Below are 15,685 nucleotides of genomic sequence, written 5' to 3' on the forward strand. Positions count from 1 at the left end.
CTCCAAAAAAAAAAAAAAAAAATTGAACCTATAAAATAGTTTTCTAGCTTTGGTGCCTCAAATAGGAATGTTGTAAACGGAGTACGCATTTTGTCGAAAATAAAACAAACTTAGGCAAATTGTGTCAGTCTTGGGACTGGCCTACAGAAATGAAACTTTTGGAAATGAAATAATGTATTAAAATTTTATTAATAATGATCATGCATTCCCTCTTATAGCTTAAGGCAGAAAATATTAGTTCCATATTAGTAATGATTATTAGAATAGAACAACCATTTTCTAAGTCAATTCTTGCCGAAAAATATTTTATAGGTCAGTATAAGACAATAGGAGCTCACTCAATCGAATTGGCACACCGGGAATGTTAAAAGCTCCTCTTTTATATGTTAAGCTCCTCTACTATATAAACGTCCTGCTATATTTGACTAGCGTTGTCTCCTCCTTCCCTACCACTTCCGTTTCATTCTCACCAAATCAATTTACTCCCCTATAATTTTTTTTTTCTGGAGTTGTAGAATGTCAGCTAAGAAGTTTCACTTCAAAAGCAAAAAGTTAATCATATTTATTGTTAAATTAATTAGGTTTACATTTCCTTCTCCTTTTTTAATTTATATAGAAATTTAATTTGAGTTAACAGCAGCCAAGCATAGTTTTTTATCTAGCCATTCTTGAGTTCACATTGATAATGTTTATGTAGGAACTCCTCAAATTCATTAGTTTTTTTTTTTTTAACATATCCTATCCAAGTTATTTTCAAGGGAACCTGCTAACTTTTTCTCAAATTTTCTGCAAGTTATCATTTTCTTTGCCTTCTTGGCAAATGGGACCAATGCAATAGTTTATTAGTATAAACAAGTTTATTTGCACATATATATTTATTAACTGCATATTTTTTTACTATTTATTAAATACAACAGCCGTTGATTCTCACTCAGTAACCTCACTCTAGATATATAGAACCTCAAGAGCAACTAGTGTTAACATAATGGAGTTAAACATTTAGATTAAAAAATTAAAAAATAAATTTATTTGGCAGAGACTAGAATCAAGTTAACATTTTCTACTCTGATAAAAGGCACATCATATTACATCATGAATATCAGCCAGCAGGTTGAATTTTATTGGCTGTTTTTGATGCACTACCAGTTAATATGCTAGTAGGATTGCCATTATTTTTTTTTTCTACAGTAAAAGTCAATTTTATAACTTCTTTTTTCCTTTGCTATTTTAGTTATACAAGCTAAGCATTCAAGTATTGCATTAATTTTAATTTTAAAACCTTATTAAGTATTTAATTTGTAATATTTTAAATGTAACATTTGACGTTTAAATTAATGTAAAATATATTTGATTAATTTACAGGTCCATAAAATTGTTTCTAAAGGACCTGGTATTGAATTAACAAAACAACTGCAGAAGGAACATTCACAAAAAGCTCTCGAAGTATTGAGTGTCTTCCAAGACAGTGATGCTAGAACTGCATTGTCAAATATTATTTTTGCAATGGGGGAACTCTAATATATTGTCACACTACTCAGATTCTGGTCTTTCCATCCTCATATTTATATAAAAATATTTGCCACTTCCATTCAGATATTATCTTTAGAAACAAAGAAAACAACCTGCAGTGCCTATGAACAATAGTTGTGTTAATTTTAATCTTGAATGAAGTTTATTTTTGTATAAATTTTATTTAACTTATTGAATTATTTCATTTTAATTATTGTTAATTGCATTTATTAAATAAATAATATGGATTAAATGTTTAGGAAATATTTAATTCAACATTCGTAGATTATTTTGAATTTATTTCAATACGTTTTGTTTTCTCATGTAAAAATTTCTTTTGCACATGATTATGTATGTATACTAGAATAAATGTTATATATTTGTATATATTTTTGTAAATAAAAAAATAATAATTAAAAATTTAAAAATAATGTATTGATAAACATTGTCAATAGTCTTAAAAACCATGTTTAGTTGTTCATTTATTTATTTAAAATTAAATAAAGAGTGATTATATATTTTTACAAAATATAAATATAGTTTTATTTCTCCCTTTTTTTAATATTTTTGTGAGAAAATAATATTTTATATCATGCAATTACCTCTGAACATATGTCATATTTATATATTAAAAAATACTTCATGAATATCACAACACTTTTATATATCAAGTTAGGACAGTAAATCCACTTTGAAGTACCATTTGGAAGATATGAGGTCAGTGGAATGTCCACTGTATGCACTGCAGACTATATGTTATGATTTCAGTACAGCAGCATCACCTCCAAAAAGATCTTTCATAACTTCGGACTTCCTCCTAGTCCGAGGATAGGATTTCTTGATTTCATTTACTTTATCCAAATAAGACATTTCCGAAGTGAGAATGGGATTGTTTGCTATTTGCGGAAGTTCAATTCCATCTCCTTGTGCATTTTTGTTGGAAGCATTGTCGATATTACTTAATGCTTTTAGAAGATCAGCTTTTTGAGTTTCTCCAAGCAGTGGGATATTTAGTTTTGCTTCACTTACTGCTAAATTCTCTGTTAAACTCGATGTTTCTGTTTCAATTTTCTGGTTTTCTTCTTGTTGGAGTTCTGTTGAAAAATTTATCTCTTCTGAATCACTCTCAGATGATATGATAGGACTGAGCCTGTTCACAGCCTTCATATGTTCTATCTTTTCATTGTTTTGCTGATTTAGCTCTTGAAATTTTCTTTCTAATTCAAAAATTTCTTCTCTAAAATCTTTCTGATAAAATTCATTAATTGCTTCATCTGACAGTTGTGTACTTTGAAAATATTTTTCAAATTCTGAGTCTAAATCCAATTTCATACCATTGTCAATTTTTTCAGCTTTACCTGATACATCAGTCTTTCCAGGTTTTATTTCTGTACTTTCTGTTGAACTTGAAGGCACTATTTTTTCTTTATTACTTTTCTTTATTTGTTCTTCCGAACTAATTTGCTCTAATTTTTCACTTTCTTTATCGTTTGTTTTATTAGTGTTACTAGGTAATTTATTTAAACTACTTCTCCTTAAATCTGGCTTCACAGTAGAAGGCCTTTGCTGTTCTCTCTGCGCCTGAAGTTTCCTTCTTACCTTTGATTCTTCTGTTTTGAACATCAATTCCTTCTTCCCAATAACCAAGTTTTGGTCATGTTTGGCTGACTCATGGATTGAGATATTAGGTGGATTTCTGGATATTTTAAGGCCATTTTTCAATTTAGTGTTAAGTATGCTCACGTAAGAATTACTACCAGGTTGGGTTCTGTTATCTGGTTCTTTTTGCTCTTTGGTCGATCCTGAAGAATCTGTTTCAAGACTGCTGCTTCTATTAGGCTCAGGACTGTAGTTCATCTGAAAAATAAAATAAAGGACTTCTAAGTGAGGTAAATTTTTTTTTATCTATTATTAGTGACCTTTCACTAAATAATTAATATAATCATAATTTAGTTTAAAAACATTATATCATAATTATAAATTATAATTTAATTAATAACTTTTTTTTATCCCTACATAGTCATATCTGACATATGGGAGGAGAGGAAGGGTTATTATATAGGTGACCAACTTATTCAAGCCAGTAAGAGAGGGCCATTTTCATTTTTGGGGGGCACCACATAATAAAAATCAGGTGGCCACCGCCCAGGTCAGAATTGAACTAGCGCTGCAGTTTTGAGGTTGCTGAGGTGAAGCCTCAACTCCCTCAGCTACAAAATTTTGTTATAATTAAGTGAATTGATTTGATACTAATTAACTAATTAGAACAACTTTATCAACTGGTATAATCATTTTCCTCATAAAGTTTCAAAATGTTCCTACTCCACTGGAACTCTTTTGCTCAATTACCATATATTCATATCTTTAACTCTCCTAATATATAAAACCCATGAATCCCATTTACTATTACTTGGCTTGAAATCAGAGGCTGACTTATTGTTCCGATCCAGGCTTTGTGATATGGATAATTTGAAAAACCAAAAATCTGGTGTGGTGGACACATCACACAGCATTTACTTACCATCATGCATAGGTTCCCATGTTTTGTGTAAATAAATGCGATCATATTGAAGTTATTGTTATTTAAAAAAAAAAAAAAAACTTCAGACAAGGGGAGTGAAAAAACAAAAATTATTATTTTTCTGTTATTATGAAAATTGGAATTTTAGTGTTTCTTGAAGTGGGATTAATGTATACAAGTTTTTGTTCCTGCAAAAATATAGCAGTTTAACAAAGATAATGAAGCTGCAAAGAAAAAATTATTTGAGCCAACAGAATGAAAAAAAAAAAGGTTGTGACTCTAAAATAATAACAAATGTAAAGAGTTAATGTTTTTAGATATATTGTCAAGAAGTCAAACCAGCACTCTATTATGGTATGAGTTCCATTCCTTTTTACATTCGTTAGATCTTCCTTTTACAACCTATTTTATTTGCAGAAATAGTCCTTCAGACTTCTTTCTTTAAAGCCTTCTTTAATGTATCAGCATTCAAAGGTAACAACTATCTAGCTATCTTAAACTCTCTTTACGCTTAGTACAACCTGTTTTTAACTGATGGGAAGTGCTATTTTTATTATCATTTCAAAAATAAGTTCTATTTTTATCAAAAACTAATCAATAAAATAATAACAAAAATTATGAAGAAGATGGTCAGGGGTACAATCAAAAGATACCCATCTTCTTCATAATTTGAAATTATAGATCAACTATTTATTTATATAATAACAAAAATTGATTTTTTTCTATTGAATTCATGGAACATCTTTTATATGATTAGATGACTAAAATATAGTGAAAAAGATACTTAGAGATTTGGAGAAGACATTGATTTCCGTAAAAAGTATTATCTTTAAAAAAACATTTTATTAAATGAATTGATTGCCTTACTACAGTTGAATGATAATCAATCAAATAGGAACCTACCAGTTCCCATTACAAATCAAATGTGCACAGCTTTGTCATTTTTTGTATCTAGTAGTTTCCAAATACTTGTTTCTTTTCTTTTTTTTACAAAAACCTGATTGCTTATTTTTTTAAATTATATAGATTGTTACTGGCAAATCCCAAAATATTTATCAATGCAGAATTGTTTATAGAACAGCCAAACAAATAGTTTGACATTTACCAAGGTTCATAAATTTTTCTGATAGTGAGAACAGATTTTGGCCACTGAGGGACAGATTTTATCGACCTGGAGGATTCCATAAGAGGTGTACTGAAATATTGCATTAGTTTTACACTTATTCCAATAAAGAGTTTTTGAGGAGAGATTGGATGTTCAAGTTGTTGGAGAACCAAGTTATGAGATTTTTGAAGACAAAATCAACACATCTGTCAGAGTTTTGATAACACTACAGTTAATGTCTGATCAAGCATGGAACTTTATAGATCAACTATCAAAAATTGTTTTTTCTTAAACTACTAATACTAGTACTTGTAAAACAAGGGAATTTATTTCCTAAGCTCAGAATCATTTTTCTTTTTTTAACTATCCATTTTATTAATTAATATATTAAAAACAGGACAGTTGCTGTAAATTGTAACAGTCCCTTACTTCTTTTACTAAATCAATCCTTTAACATGTTTTCCCACAAAAAAGAAAATGGAGCATCTTTACAATCAAACTAGCTTAGAGGAGGTATTTATCATTTAGGTTTATCATCCTTTATGAAGGGTAGTTGAAGGGGATATTAAGAAACATCTTTGCAAGTGACCCTTAATTTTCATTCCAATAGAGTTTTTCTTCTGAATTTTTGTATTACTTATGGCATTGAACTAACCAGTTAATACTCTAACAGTTTCATTGTAAATATTTAAAGTATTTTTGAAAAAAAGAGTAATAATCTGTATCCCTGAAATATTCCATCCTTAAAAATAGAGAATTGGGCTGCCTGTAGCTCAGTTGTTTAGGCCTAGGTCTATCAATCTGAGATCTGCGTGTGGCACTGGTTCAAATCCGGCCTGGGGGTGACTTTATCATTAAATGGCGGTCCCACAAAATGAAAAACTTGAGCCCCCACCATGGTTAGAATAGGTAAGTCACCTGTAGATAACCAGACAAACATCACCATCACTGTAGATTGCCTTAAAAAAACAAAGAGAGAAGGGCAAAAACAAAATTGAATTAAAAAAAAATTTAAACTCATGAAAACATCCAAGTCAGAAAAGAGACTGAAAAAAAAAGAAAACAAATACAAATACAACAAGTGGTATTCTTTTAGAACTTAATGAGGATGAACAAACTGATACTACTTAATTAAGTATAATTGACTTTAAAATTAAAAATTGAGAATCGTCACTTACAGTAAAAGAATCATCAGTGGTTTCAGACTCATGTTCTGTAGTATTGTCAGTTCTGGCATGGTTGTTCTGCTGTGGTTGACGAAATGAAACTCTATAAATCCATAATGAAATTCAAGTTATCATTAAATTTTCTAATAATTTAAATTATATTCATAAATTACCCACCTTAGAGGTGTTTGAAGATTTTTTTCAGAACTCTGAATTGGTCTACGAAATGACACAGTTGATTGTCTTTCTTTTGCCTGTTAACAATTTTTTATATACATTTATATTATTAATAAAATGGTCTATTTTCCCAAGGTAATTAAAAACAAACCCCAAGATTTCTAAGGTTCTTATCACTTTTAACACCAAATCTTAAACTATAGATAAATAGAAACTAAAATGAAAAATCAATAACTTAAATAGGTTTTGTTTAAAGAATGTTTAGATAGTTTATTTCAATGATTTAAAGCAGTGACTGCAGATTTTGAATCAAAGTTGCGAATTATATTTCATGTCAAAATAAAAGGAAGCTGGTCCGGGTGTTTATTACTACACAAGGTCAATCAGCAATCTTCCATTATATTTGATGTTATATGATAAGATAAAAATTTGATTTTAAGATTTATATTTTATTATTTCAAGAACATAGGATTTTCCTATTAAAACTAAGTATATTTTTGGGGTAGAAATCAAAATTTAATAGGCCATTAAATGTGATTCCTGGTTCATAATTAGAAATTAAGTTTTTCCTTGAACAAAATACTATTTTTAAATTAGAACAAACAACTTCTACAAAATTAAAAAGAGCTAAATTCTATTTTTTTAATATTTAAGGATTTTCAATTACACTTTTATATAAAATAATAACTTCTATTGAGTTCTCAACATTCTCCCACCTGAGGAATAATACCAATTGTTTCTCACAAGTCCGAAAATACAGAATTATAAAAATAATAAAGTGTGTGTGTGAATCCATAACAATTGGCTCTAAAACCCATTACTGGGTCTTGGCTTCAAGTACCTTTCACCAGTTTATTTGATCAAATAGTGCAGATGATAGATAGTGAGGATGTTCTAAAGCTCTGAATACCAAGCAGATTTATTGAATTTTTTTTTTACACCAACTTTGAGGACCTAGAATGATTCAACAGTCTAATAGGGAACAAGGGCTGACTAGGTGAATTTGAAAACAACACTAACAAAATTTTAATGTGAAGTTCCTTTTAGAAGCACAAATGAATAAAACTGGACATAGTTAATACCACAGGTGGAAAAAAAAAACAAATAGCTAAATATCATATTTTTGCTAAATTTGTTTTAAAGTGCACTGATTCTTTAAAAAAAACCTCCATTTCTTCCCATATCATACAAATTAGGTTTGAAAAAAATTTCAGTAATTCAAAAAATGATTATTCTATCATTAGGAACAAAATGAAATGAGAAACTCCATAGGATATTTTTACTTTTTCTGATAAATTTCAAGTTTCTGAAACCAGGAAAAATACTAAAAAATATCCAAAATGTTTTTATTAAATGTAAAGTTTTAAGTTTTATTTAGCCCAAAATGCACAATAGATGTAGGTAAAAGTGCCCCAGAAAGATAAATACCTTATGACTGACACATATATAGATCCTCTCATAATATTCCTGTCACCCAAGTTTCAGATCCCTAGAACCCTCCAGTCCCCCATAATTAGCCCGAGTGCCCTGAAACACTAATTTTTTCCAGTTTTTTTTTTAATAACACTACATCAGAAAAATGTCTTAATGTTAACTTAAGCCAGATACCTCATATACTAACAGACTTTTTATCATGCTCGAACACAGAATTTTCTGACCAAACTTAGTGTTAAAATTGTATGCAATTATTTTAATGTCAGACTGAGGAGATGCTCTAACTGTCGTAAAAATCTTTTAAAAAAGGTAAAAGAAGGTAAAAACCTTCCCTATCTGATGCTTTGGTGGGGGGATGGCAGCTGAACACTGAGTAATAAAATAATTTTCCTCTAAGTTGATAATGCTTATTCTTGAGCTAACAGGTTCTTAAATAAAGTCAGTTACTTGTAGTCTAAATATTCTTCCCACAACAAAACAAACGCCAAAGATGTGCTTCTTAACATCACATCAATAGTATAGGGTATAATCCTTCTTTTTTTTTGTTACTCGCTGTTCAGTATATCAAAGTTTTTTTAGGACAGTTATGTAAATCTTATAATAGTTAATTTCGTCTAGGAGCCATTTTTGTGCTCTGGGTCTATATAATAAAAAATGTTCCAAGATCTAACATTACAACCTGTTGAAAGTCTGACTGATATTTCTTAAAGTTTTTTAATAATAGAGTTATGGGTATGAGGTGCTGTCTCCTTGGAGCATCCTGGAGGAAAAGTGATCCTAGGATGTGTAGTGTAAGTAACATTGTGTCAAAGTGAGTGAGTTGAATACTGTTCTGTATGTGTATGTGCAATGTATTTAACTTGAGAATCCGGGAGGGCCTGGATCCCCACTAGCTGTGCACTTCAGTTGGCTTCTGTGGGTATAAAGTACCATAAATGAAAATTCTGTTTAAAAACTGAAAAACAGAACAAAAAACATGTAACCATTATATCTCAAGGCTCTGCCAAGCTTTACTATATATTAAATGGTAATAACTCTTTATCATAGTAAATTTTAGATAGCTCATAAGTCATCATGTTTGACTCACTAAAAATTCCAATTCCAAAAGAAAGAACTAAATAAAAAAAAAATTTAAGCTTTTAGCCTGCTTCTTATTATGTGTGTAGGTAGGTGTATCTATCATTATTGAAGATGGTTTGATTTCTATGAGGTGTATTAAGAGTTACCTTTGACATGCTATTTCCTATTAATTACCTCTAATGAAGTTTTAAGATTGTTAATTGTTTCTAAGGCACTTTGTAATTCACTTTGTACTTTTCTCTGTTTTGCTACTTCTTGGTTCAGTTGATGATTAAAGCTTTTCTCCTCTAAATCCAATTTTTTACTTAGCATCTGATAACAATGTGTGCATATTAAGGAAGGCATATACATTATTAAGCTTCAAAATAAAATATGGTATAATAAAATTGATTGTGTTACAAATATTTTCTTCCGTTGCTCATCAATTGTGGTTTGCATTTCTTCTACTTTTTTAGATAATTTTTCTCTTTCTCCTAGATGCTTATCCTTTGAAAGTTTTAACAGATGTTTATGTTGTTCTCTAAGATTAGTTAGTTCATTGTCTTTTTGTTTCAATCTACTTTCTAATTCTTTATAATTATTTCTGAGCTGTAAAAATAGTAATTTATTTTTAAACAGTTATATATCAATTCTTATTATTTCTAAATATTCCAGCATCAATGAATTTTAGCTAAGAAATGAATATGATTTTTTTTTGTTTAAATATCTTATTAATTTAAACTATGTGTTTAACCAGGGTCAATTTATTTGAGTGGCATTACCTAACTATTGATATTCAATAATGGGTTGATATGGCTATACTAATAACATGTAAAGAAAATAAGAATACCTGTTTGTATTTCTCATTAAGAACCCTAATTTCCTCATGGTGTGATCGCATCAACTGTGGTAACTGTTCTTGATTTCCTTCATATTTTTTTAGAACACTGTCTTGTCTTTGTTGTACTGTTTTCAGTGTTCTGTTTTCTTGCATAACTTCCTAGAGGAATATTAACAATTCATGATTAGTTTAGTCAGGGTTTCCTTAGCAAGGATCAATAAAATGAAATATTTTTTGTTTAGTTGAAAAAAAATATTTACTTTAATAAACAAAGGAAATGTATAATGAAGATAAAAAAATAAATCACTGTCTTTCTCAATTCTAGAATAATTTATGTACTTATATAAGGGTTTTCTATAGTTGTTTATGGGATGTTTTTAGATTCACATAAACATAAATATAAATTTACCGGAACTAATGCATTCTTTTTTAATTAACCGTAATAGTGTCTATGGTTAGTTTGAAAAAAAAAATCCTGAACAAAGAAGAAAGACTTCATTAATCAACAGTAACAATTTGCTAAGAAATCAATGGTTTTAGAAATCCTTTTGAATATTGTTGAAGTTGATTAAAAAAATAACCAGGTCACTTAAAAGTAAATGATTCTCTTTTACAAGGATTAGACATTAGTGAGGGGTTCAATTGCTTTGGCTTAAAAACATATACAAATAATTTTTTTTAATCTATAGAAAAATATAGAATTCTTTCCTGCAAATACAAAAATAACATAATAAAATAATCATGAAAAACAAAAGCTGATTGGGTATTAAAACATCCACCTAAATATTACTGTTAGTTCCTCATTTATTCACATTGAAGATAATAGGCTAAAAACTGTTAACATTAATTTTTTTTGAAATGACATTCAAGGATTGTGTATAATGTTTGATAAAATATTTGATATTTGGTGTTTATTGTATAAGTTTAATGAACCTTATGAAGAACCCTATGATGCAGCAGTATGTTGTTTCATATTCATATCAATTATCATATCGACAGGTTGGGGGTAAAAGTATTTAAGTTATATATTTGCAGAGATGATGTTTTCTGCAAGTATCTTTGCCTAACCAAAATCTATAGTTCAGTATTAGCAAAATTATGATTTAAACTAACAATCACTGATATCTTATTTACAAAAATGTTATTAGAATTCATTTAGTTCCCGCCTGAATATAAGAATGTCTGACTGGCCACAGTATTCGAATACAAGAATAAATTTTTTTCGAATACATGCATAATTTTTAAATATATCCTATACTTGAAACAAATTGGCAACAACCTGAGATTGTATGAATAAAACTTACATTCAATTTAGCTTGAGTTTCATAAAGCTGATTTTGAAGCTGTTTCATTCGTAATAGCTTAGCTGACATAACTCTCTGTGTGAATGAACTGACATTATTTTTGGGATTGTGTTGGCTGGAGACGTAACTACCTCCACAATTGCTCCTTTCATATGGGTTGTACCCTTAAAGGGAAAGTATTAATATTTTTACAAATTTGGAATAAAAAAACTAAACAAAAATTCATTCTGCTTACCATACAAAGGCTTTAAGAATTTCTTTTTAGTACATGCTGGATGGGTTTTACATTCTCTACTTGTCAATGATGGTGATACACTATAATTGCGGTTACCACTCCTGAAAATATGTGAAATTATTTATATCCCTAAAGAAAATAATTAAACAGATAATATAATAATACTATGCCTTTCATGTTTTTCTTTGATTTCTGTTATTTCTGCAGTAACCCTTAAAACAGGACTTGTTACTCCAGAATCACAACTTTCCATTTTTCATTCTGTTGTACAAGAGTTATACTATTTACATTGAAACTTTCTTTCTATTCTTTTCAAATTTAACATTTCAATAGTGAAAAATTATTGATTAGTGAACAGTTTTGAATTGTTAATGCTCTCCCATAGAAGGTAATAAGACTGAATCCTTGGTTGTTTGTTTTTCTTTGCTTCCCATGGCAACTGAGTTAAAAGACAGGATCAGACCAATTTAACAAATTTTCATCTGCAATTAAATAATTTAAATTAAATACAAGGGAAAAAATTTAAAAGACAGGATCAGACCAATTTAACAAATTTTCATCTGCAATTAAATAATTTAAATTAAATACAAGGGAAAAAATTTTAAATGGTTGTATTTAATAAAACCTCACATCATTAGCGGAAATATTTGTTAATTATGTTTAGAGTGAGAAAAAAAAAACAGTCTTTCAAAAAACTAAATCAATATGTTTTAAAAGTTCATAATTATTTCTGCATATAATTTATGACCCAGTTTTTGTAGTTTCAACTAGGGATTAATCACTTCTGCTTATCAGTAAATTAATGAAAAATTTACTAGAAAAATTATTAATTTTTTTTTAATTATGGATTGTTTATTTAAACTAGGATCATTAAAAAAAAGACATGCTAAAAATCAGGTATTCATAAAGTTAATATATAGCAATCAAATTTTAAATTTCCATTTTTCTTTAATTAAACCTAAAACACTGGCACTTATTTATAAGATCCTTCATTTAAAATTTATTTTCAAATATAAAAATTGCATGATCTATAATAATGGGTTAGTTAAAAGTGTTCAAAGTTAATCAATCACTCACAGATTTATTTTATAATTATGTGATTGCTAAGTTAATTTATAAGTTTTCAGAAATATACTACTATTATTTTTTATTTTAAAGAGAAAAATCATTTTGATTCATTTTTAACAGCAAAAAAAAGGCAGCCTTGTTCATTTGCAATTTTCAGAAAAACTAACACAATTTCTGTGGGTTAAAAAATATTCTTATAATGGAATATGAACCTGGAATCCTTAAATGTAAGGCAGGCTTAAAACGATGTTTTTTTTAATTTCTGCCTAAGATAAAATGTAGTAGTTTTTACCCTATAAGTTTTATTTTTGGTATATTTCGTCAAAATAGCCCTCAATCACTAATTGAATTTTAAACAACTTTTTATATTTATTTAAACAACAAAAAATATGATTATTTTCATTCAATGTGACATCGCTATACATGAAGCAACAATTATATAAAAAAATATATAAATTAAACATTATCATTCTGAAAACTTCTAATAAGAAAAATTTATAGGAAGTAGTATATTTCTTTCTGGCTGATCCATATTTACTATTTATTCTTTGTTTTATCCAAAAAATGCCACTGCCCTCTCTCAAAATTTCATTCCAATATTTCTGCAAAGCCCATACTCCTTTCATAACTTCTTCACGAGATTAAATAATTTTAATTTCGTAGTGCTGACAAAATAGTGTCTATGAAATGGAGTTACAACAGAAGTTCTTAAACCGTGTGTTGAGAGCTAATTTTGAATGATTAACCCAAGATTATAATACTTAGTTAGCTGATATATATTATAATAGTCTTTATTCTATGACCTTTAAGGATAATTATAATATAAATGTATTAATATAACTTACAAGCTGACTTATGGAAGTCCAATAGCTTACATGTTTTCATGAATTGGTAGTTTGCCCAATGAGTTTTTGCTAACATACATTTTGACTGTTAATAGTAGACAATTTCACTGGGTACAAAGGGGCCATGAATTTTAAATTAAAATTTATTAAATAATATTTTGTCTAAATTTCTACTGATTATATTTAAGGGATACTAGTTTTAATTATTTATGATGTTATACAGATTAGTTCATATTAGAAAGAATCTTGAAAATAAAATTATTTGAGTTTGTAGGCCAAAAATATTTTTTGTTTCTAAAGAAGCTATTAAAAAGGTCTCCAACTTAGGGCATATTTTCATACTCACTACTGTTTATTTTTTTTTTACAATAATAAAGGAATGGAGTTGTGTTGAGAGTGAATTTAAGAAGAGAGCTAAAAAAATATATTTTTTCAATAATAAATACATGTTTTACCTTGTATAACAATGTGAGACATTGAAATCTGAGTGAATTACAATAAAAAAATTAACAGCTATTTACAAATATTTTTAACCTAGTAACAGATGGATCAGAAAGATTCCCTTATATTATTTTTGGTGTTACAATCTCCTTTAATAGATTGTGACATGTTGTACATTGATAAATATACTTACTATAAGTGTCTGTTTTAAAGTTGAGACAAGAAATGCTACTCAAGGATGGAGAGAATGGGCTTACATTGTTTCCCAAATCTAGCCCATTTTTTCAATGTGTGTAAAAATTGGAGGATAAGAGAAAAATATTTCAAAAGATTTAAAGTAATCCCTTTAGTTGGGAGGAAAAAAAATCTGTATGCGTGCTATTTATATAAAATTTACAAAATGAAAAACATATATGGTACAATGAAGTATGAAAAATATATAAATAAAAACGCTACAGTTAAATGCTCATTTTGAAGAAAGTTTATGATTTTCTTTTGAATGAGTGACTTCCATTTATCATTGTCTAATGAATTTTTGATGGTAATGAGGGCTGAGAAAAAAATATCAGAGGGATGACTTTCCATTGCTCAATGTGACTGGAGTTGGTGATTGTTCTTCTCATTCATCTTCCTTGTTCTCATACTGAGAGACCAACTGTGTCGCATCAGTTCCAACAAAGCAGACTTCAATGTTATTTTCAATATAAATGAAATCTTCCAATTTTGACTCATTACTATTAGGTAAAAGTGCTTATCCTAAATCTACTGAAATAGAATATATATATATATATATATTTTTTTTTTGTGGCTTTGATGTCTTCTACATTTTATGTAATAATGGCAGATAGGGGACACTTGTCCTTCTATAACTCATTGGAATTTCACAGGAAAAAACAAAAACATGGTTTTAATTTAATATGATATGAAAGAAGACTGCTGATTCTGATAACCCATTTAGTATGCTAACAAATGGCACCTAACCTTACATGTTGAAAAGTGAGCTAATCCCAATTATACAGTATAGGATGGTCCTGCCTTTAGATTATAAAGTAAAATTCCATTGCTACGAATTTAAATTACCAAGGATACCAATACTCATTAATTTTCATTCAATTTATTGAGGGATCAGAAAAAATCTTGAAATTATTGAGAAATTCAAATTATCAAATTCAATAAACCAAGCAAACATTTATGAAGAAATCATAAAAAATTAGTAATCCATCAACTCTAAGATTAGAACTTTTACAATCATTTTGGCATGTCAAGAGTAGTTTATTATTTAAGTTCTAATAATATTAACAAATTTAAATAAGAAATATGAATGTGAATTCTCAACATTGAATCTAGATTCTAAGTCAGAATTGGAATGATTCAAATATTTAAAATCCAAATAACTTGAGTACATTTAAACAATCATATTTATCTAGTCTTATTTAAAATTTATTAATACAGCTACATTATTGTTGCATACCATGCTCCCTCTAAAACTTTGCAAACACCTGTTAGTAATTAGATAATCATTTATCTTTTCATTAATCAAACCAAAACGTGTGAATCATACGACAAGTTACCACAATTTAATTATACCTGAATAGTGAAAATAATACATAAAAGAAAAAAAAAAGATAGGCCTCAAAGCAGTTTCAATTTTATTTCCACTACTTCATAGAATTTAAAATACAACTAATCACAGATAGACTGCAGTTCGACAATAAAATAATTATTTAAACATATGTACTTACTAATCAATGTTTTCCCTTAAGGTAATGAATTTTTTTTATAAGGCACAGTTGTTAATGATCTCTCTCCTTCTTGTTGAATTAACTAATTTGTTTTGATTAAACAATAAGCTTAATTATAATTACTTTCTCAACAGTCACAGATTCAGAAACTAAACCTAATATAAGACTTAAATAACATAAATAATAACATTAATAATCAGAATGAAAGGTTACTTTTAATTTTAACACCACACAATTA

The 15,685-nt window shown here is 28.3% G+C and overlaps 2 protein-coding genes across 3 annotated transcripts in view; one reads left to right on the forward strand and one right to left on the reverse strand.

Annotated features, from left to right (window-relative positions):
- Positions 1-1,890, forward strand: part of Pdss2 (Decaprenyl diphosphate synthase subunit 2) — a 7,656-nt gene extending 5,766 nt beyond the window's left edge. Inside the window, exon 6 of the mRNA XM_014427820.3 lies at positions 1,363-1,890. Within this exon, the coding sequence (XP_014283306.1) occupies positions 1,363-1,518 (156 nt within the window). The 3' untranslated portion in view covers positions 1,519-1,890. The remainder of the gene's footprint in view (positions 1-1,362) is intronic.
- A 74-nt stretch (positions 1,891-1,964) lies between these two features.
- On the reverse strand, positions 1,965-15,662 carry LOC106685258 (lebercilin). Of its 2 annotated transcripts, none has more exons than XM_014427822.3 (10): positions 15,448-15,662; positions 11,522-11,833; positions 11,352-11,452; positions 11,117-11,280; positions 9,822-9,971; positions 9,392-9,580; positions 9,167-9,304; positions 6,479-6,555; positions 6,314-6,404; positions 1,965-3,366 (listed from the first exon to the last, which is right to left on the reverse strand). In XM_014427822.3, the coding sequence occupies exons 2-10, from the start codon at positions 11,602-11,604 to the stop codon at positions 2,266-2,268; spliced, it is 2,094 nt and encodes a 697-aa protein (XP_014283308.1). In that variant the 5' UTR covers positions 11,605-11,833; positions 15,448-15,662; the 3' UTR covers positions 1,965-2,265. The 2 variants fall into 2 exon arrangements, with proteins under 2 accessions (XP_014283308.1, XP_066909758.1); XM_067053657.1 differs by lacking the exon at positions 15,448-15,662 and adding an exon at positions 14,162-14,310.
- Positions 15,663-15,685: the final 23 nt, after the last annotated feature.

Source organism: Halyomorpha halys, unplaced genomic scaffold (assembly GCF_000696795.3).
Source record: "Halyomorpha halys isolate HHAL.00 unplaced genomic scaffold, Hhal_1.1 Scaffold674.1, whole genome shotgun sequence".
Lineage (NCBI taxonomy): Eukaryota > Metazoa > Arthropoda > Insecta > Hemiptera > Pentatomidae > Halyomorpha > Halyomorpha halys.

Bases quoted from the DNA above. Each gene is read 5' to 3' on its own strand.
- LOC106685258 (XM_014427822.3), bottom strand. From the start codon at position 11,604: ATGGAAAGTTGTGATTCTGGAGTAACAAGTCCTGTTTTAAGGGTTACT. The intron at 11,453-11,521 runs GCATAGTATTAT...ACATATTTTCAG, and splicing joins ATCAAAGAAAAACATGAAAG to GAGTGGTAACCGCAATTATA. The intron at 9,305-9,391 runs GTAACACAATCA...CATTGTTATCAG, and splicing joins AGCAACGGAAGAAAATATTT to ATGCTAAGTAAAAAATTGGA.